At 41.5% G+C, this 5,576-nt stretch overlaps 1 protein-coding gene across 4 annotated transcripts in view; it reads left to right on the forward strand.

Moving 5' to 3' along the window:
- The window catches only part of SNX31 (sorting nexin 31), a 46,160-nt gene that overhangs the window by 27,842 nt on the left and 12,742 nt on the right, over positions 1–5,576 (forward strand). For 2 of the 4 annotated variants that reach the window (XM_030012675.2, XM_030012677.2), the window contains exons 13-14: positions 976–1,035; positions 3,731–3,930. In XM_030012675.2, the coding sequence (XP_029868535.1) occupies positions 976–1,035; positions 3,731–3,826 (156 nt within the window). In that variant the 3' untranslated portion in view covers positions 3,827–3,930. Of the gene's footprint in view, positions 1–975; positions 1,036–3,730; positions 3,931–5,576 lie in introns of those variants that run through there. The other 2 variants (XM_041123072.1, XM_030012679.2) reach the window with 2 other exon arrangements.

A 5,576-nucleotide genomic window follows, 5' to 3' on the forward strand; every position in this document is an offset into this window, starting at 1 on the left:
CTACTCTATCATTCTTTCAAATGTGCTGAGAGAAGTCCTATTGAGGAAAAGGATCTTGCATGTTCCAACATTTCAGTACAAAATTAATTGACTAAAAAGTACATCTTTGCTCAGTTTTACTGAAATAATATTCTGAATGTTAAAGATGGTTTATCATTGCAGTTTTAATAATGTGTTTTGCATTCTCTCTCCTTGGCTTCAATTTTTGCTGCGTGTGATAAAGGATATCTATGGCATAATTTTTGTATGTTCTGTACTACCCTGTTGTATCCATTTCTGGCTTTCACTTTTTCCCCACTCCACTTGCTTGCTCCATCTGCTGCAATGTTAGACCAATTTGAGATCTGTGACACTCACACTGAGAAACTTTTTGGTTTTAAATAGAAGTGTTAATAAAATAAAAATCTGATTTGTAGCTAAAATACTTATGCTGTCTTTCGTGTAGGCCTGTAAGGATGAAAATAATATTTTTAAAAATAATTTCCAGCATTAATAATGCTTTTATTTAACCTTGTGATATCTAAAGACTTGGAACGTCTGCTAACTGAAAACTTCTGAAGAGCACAAAGGAAAGGAACATGTGTGATCTTCTAGACCCACACTGCTTACAGTGAGCAATGAGGCAATGAAGAGCATGTTACTTCATAGCATTAAACTATAAGCAATTCAGAAGAAAAGACTAATTTTAATTTTGGAAAATATTTGGCCTCTTTCATTCTAAGTTTATTTGCAATGGAAATACAGTAAACCTTTAATTATGAAGATGAGCATTCATTACTTAAATATTCAGCTATTGATAGTACTCAGGTAGCTTGGGCTAAAAAAGAATTATGAGAGAAGAGTAACTATGCCAGCTCATGTCCTACACTGTTTCTGCTGGGTTTAACTGAATGCTGATTTGCTGAGCATATTTTGTTAGAGTACTTGGGGGAGCATTTAAGCTTATTGTAAGTTTAAATTTTTCAATCTATTTAGGAGATCGAGATGCCTAAATCCACAAAAAATAGTAAGAAATCCAGCATCCAACAAAAGCAGGTTTGTGAGTGAGAAATCGTCTCCAAAAAGTAAATACAGTGTGTCTTGCTTGCTAGTGGTGTTTAGCCCAACCTCTGTTTTTCTGGTTAGGGAGACTCCTTATAAATTTAATGGGAACTTCTTTGGGTGGGAAAAGGAGATAAACTTGAATTTTGGGAAGAAGAAGAGGGCAAGAAACATGTCTGAATGAAAATTTTATTTTAGTTTGATGGGTTTAATGACAACTTGCTTCATTTTATTTGCTTTCCGCAAGTGTTTCTGAATGAGACATTTGAAGTTTACAGAAAGCCAGAATATATACAGAGATCAAGTGTGTATATTCACATGCAGCTGCTGATGTAGTTTACAGACTTATACTTGGATTCTGCACTGGCATTGTTTATACATTCATTATTCCCTGTAGCTGGGAGTTGTACCCATTTGGAAAATCTGACGTGTTACGTATCTATGCATATACATTCCTATCATGTAAAAGATGTAATTTTCTGGAATCGGTATCCATAGCTAATAGTTCCTGAATAGCTAAATGGCTAAAAGATGTTGCTTTTCCAACTCATTTGTTGAATATGAGATAATAAATAAATGGCAAGGGAATAATGTAAAGTGAATTAAAATAAATACCTCTATTACACTGTATGATTGGCCAAAGGAGAAATATTTCTAAAAGAGAAAACCAAAATCTAATCTGAATTCAAAAAAAAGTAATGTTGCTGTATCTTCAAAACCAGCATAAAACCAATCACTAACTGCTCTTCCATAAGCAAATCGATTAGCCTGTGTGATGGGTTTTGTTGCCCCTTTCTTTGAAGTGCTCTGTACTTGTCACTGCTAGAGACAAGATGCTAGGTTAGGTGTGGCCTTCAGCATTCTCAAACGACTTGGCAATGATAATAAGGGAGACAACATTTTCTGAATAGACTTGCATCTGTGATGAAGACTGAAGGATGCAGTTCAGTGGCCTTGCTGTGGTACAACTTAAGCAAGGACTAAGTTGTATGGCACTCTGGGCTTGAGGCAATTGTTCCAACTTGAACATACTTTAAAATACCTCCTTGATTGTGAGCCCTTGGAGCAAGGTGGACTGTGGATGCTCCCTCTGAATTTTTGTGAGGAGAGCAGCCTTGGACAGGGCAACATAAAACCACTAAGCTTATCAGCTGTGTCTTGCTGGTGCAGTGTCTGGCTGCTGCTATGAAACTCTGTGAACTAAGAAAATTACAGCTGATAATTAGAATGGAGTTGTTAAAGCAAGCCAAGGTATGCTGTTGTGTTAAGCTATGATAGTATGCCTCATTTTATACAGCAAGTTTGAAGTGGTTTAGGTCTTCATGCACCAAGCTGTGTTATTAGAGAATTAATATAATGCTTTCCTAGCTTCTAAATGCTGTGATTGCAATACTAAGGTTCTCAAGGCTTCCCTTTCCTATTCCTCTATTTCTCTTTGCAAGATGCTTGAAAAATGTATTAAAAGTTTATCTTTGTACATTCTCATTTGAAAAAGTGTTGTTTGACTTGGGTCTTTATAATTTTGCCATTAGTATCCCCAAGAGTCTTACAAGTCTTTGCTCTGAGTTGGTGGAAAGTTTAACTGACTGCTGTCCAAAGACTCTGAAAACTTACACCAAATATTTTTTGCTGACTCACGAGAAGAAAAACTTTGCTTTTCTTTATGATCCTGTAGGAGTATACTGATACTACTAGATCAACATAACGGCCTGTAAATTCTTGTTTGAATAGACAATCTAGTGCCGCAGGAAGATTTAGTAGGAAAATCAAGAACAACCTTTTGAACTGGGATAAAAATTATTTAACTAGTATGCAATAGGTGGACTTTGCAGATAGTGAGGCTGTGCTGTAGAATGTGCCTGCATCTAGGCAATTTTGCTGTTATGTCTTTTAGAAATCTTGAAAAAAGAGGTATGAAATAACTTCTACAGAGATAATATATGCAAAATTTGCTTCTAGTTCCCTAGTGCCTTAATGGTGTTGCAGCATGGTTGCCCTAGCTTTTTGATGGACACTTTTAGTAGGGTTTTTCAGGGCGTTTGCTTTACATATATATTAAAATACCATGTTGCGAGAGGCAAAAGGAAAATCTGTGCCATAAATTTTCCTAGCACAACAGAAAACTGCAGACACATGCAATGGAATGGTATAGTTTGCCTGCTTACACCTTGGGTGCTTATAGTTCACCTGCTTATACCTGGTGGGTGATGTGGTGTTAGGAAGTTTCAGACAGTACATGGTACCCTTTAGGAAAAGTAGACCTGAAAGGTATAATTTATGCAGGTGTTATGGTTAAAGTTAAGAACATGTGATTAACAGTAGTCAATGTAATTTGGAAGGCCTAGTAGGCAGTTAAAGTACCTGTACATATGTCCTGTGGCCACTATAATGCCAAATAACATTGAAGTTAGCACATTTGGAACTGCCATTCAATCTGCAACATATTTAGTATATTGCAGTAAACCTTAAGAGCAGAAACAACTGCTTGTGTCCTATTCCAGCAGGGGGAAAAACAAACAAACAAACAAAAAAAAACAACAAAAAACTGTTCCCTCTGAAATGCCAACAAAAAGAGATCAACCACTGCATCTGAACAGTATCATGTCAGATTTTCTAGCTTATGTTTGTATCTACTTAATAATTGTTGAAATGCATATACTCTTTTAACTGTTTATTTGTTTCACTGCAGGTAGTTCATTCGGGTTTTATATCGAGGAAAAGATTTTTGGTTAGGCCAAATGAAGAGGACTGTGTATTTGAGAAAATAAGAGAAGAGGACCTGTGATAATTTATTTCAGATACTGTCTGTCAAAATGAATTGTCTGGGTACAATAAACCCATTGTTGAAACCTTGAATTATAAGGGGAAAAAAAAACCCCTTCTGTGTAATCACTTGCCTTTGCAGTGTTCTTTATAGTATTTGTAGCTCTCGTGAACCAGTTCGAATGGGTGCTGAGAGTCTGGAGATGTCTTGCATACATGCTTTTTTTTTTGCTTCCCCCAACCCCCCCCCCCCCCCCCCCCCCGACTGAAGTTGTTGGGGTGGAAAGGGGAGGGTTAATCAGAAACGGTGCTATGATGTTACAGGAGGAAAAAGTATTGAGGTATCAGTTCATAATGTTTTTGTGAGTATTGGTGCAATTAGTGTGATGGCTGAGCAGGCTGTTGCCACCCAGACACTCTCTGGAAAAGGCACCTATTTCCTATAATCATTCCCCTCACTAGGACCAGTCATTCCTTTCAGCACTGTTGCGGTGCCCTTATTGACCTGTTGAGATACCATCAGTGCTATTTCAAAAGCTACCATGCTTTGGAGAGTGAAGGTATTCGTGTGCTCTCTGGCACAGCAGCAGCTAGGGCTATCAGTTAAATGTATGTAACTGTGCATCAGAAATTGAGCTGTTTCACACTGATGACACTGGGGTAAGCAAGTCCCTGATGCAGACATGCTGTTAACCACATCACTAAGTCATTTGCTACTACAAGAAGACTAAAGTGCCTAAACCATGATACTCCATACCAGGCTTGAAGGATCTTCAATTCTTCTTACTGTCCTTGCTTTGAAAGGCAGGGTCAGGTGTGAGAACAGTGGAAGGAAGTGAAAATCAAAAGAAAGCCCCACTAATATTTTTGGGGAAGTCAAATAACTTCACCTTCCCCCCCCCCCTTTTTTTTTTCTTTTATACATTTTTCCCATTTACTTAAACCAGGAGAACCTGGGTGCTGAAGAGACCTGAGGTGCAGAGGAACTGTACTCTTGCCTGAATTTTTAGCTTGCTGATTTTGTGGTGCTAAGGGGCAGCATACACACAGCAGTGTCAAAAATAAAGCTCCCCTGAGAGGCAGAGTTTTGACAACCTCGTGGCGTTTCCTTTATTTAACGAAAAAACGGTCGACTGTTAAAATTTTTTACTTTTTTTTCCCTGTAAGTCAGAGGCTTGATTCTTTTCATTAAAGCTGCTGCCCCTTCTCCTCCAGCCGCGTAGTCTTCCTGCCTCTCCGCTGGCTATCACCGCATCCCGGTCCGTCCCGTCCCTGCGTCTCCCTCTCGCCCTTCGTTCCCGCCTCGGCCGAGGCTGCGGGCCTGCCCCGGGCTGGGCTGAAGACCCCGTTACAGCCAGCGCTAAGGCGCCTCCGCTGCCCTCCCTCTGCCTGCAGAATTTATTTCCCCGCTGCTGCTGGAGGCCTTCTACCCACCAGCTGGGGGAAAGGATTCAAAACACAGGAGCAGGGTTGTAAACAGCTTCCTTTCGGAGCCGGAGGAGGCCGCGCCTCACCCCACCCGGCGGCGGGCAGGCGGCAGCCCTGTGAGGAGCGGCGTCCTTCCTCCGGCCGGGGACGGCCCCAGGGGGGCGCTGGGCGGGCAGGCTGTGCCGCGCCTCCACCGCCGGCGCGGGTCAGCGCTTGCCGGGAAGGCGGCGCGGCCGAGGCGGCGGGCTGGGGCCCTGCCCTCCGCGTCGGCCCCGGGGGCAGGCCCCGGACGGCGGGGCCCGGCCCCGGGGCTCCCGGCGGCGGCCTCCGTCCAGCAGGGGGCG

The sequence above is a fragment of the Aquila chrysaetos genome, chromosome 4 (assembly GCF_900496995.4).
Source record: "Aquila chrysaetos chrysaetos chromosome 4, bAquChr1.4, whole genome shotgun sequence".
Taxonomy (NCBI): Eukaryota; Metazoa; Chordata; class Aves; order Accipitriformes; family Accipitridae; genus Aquila; species Aquila chrysaetos.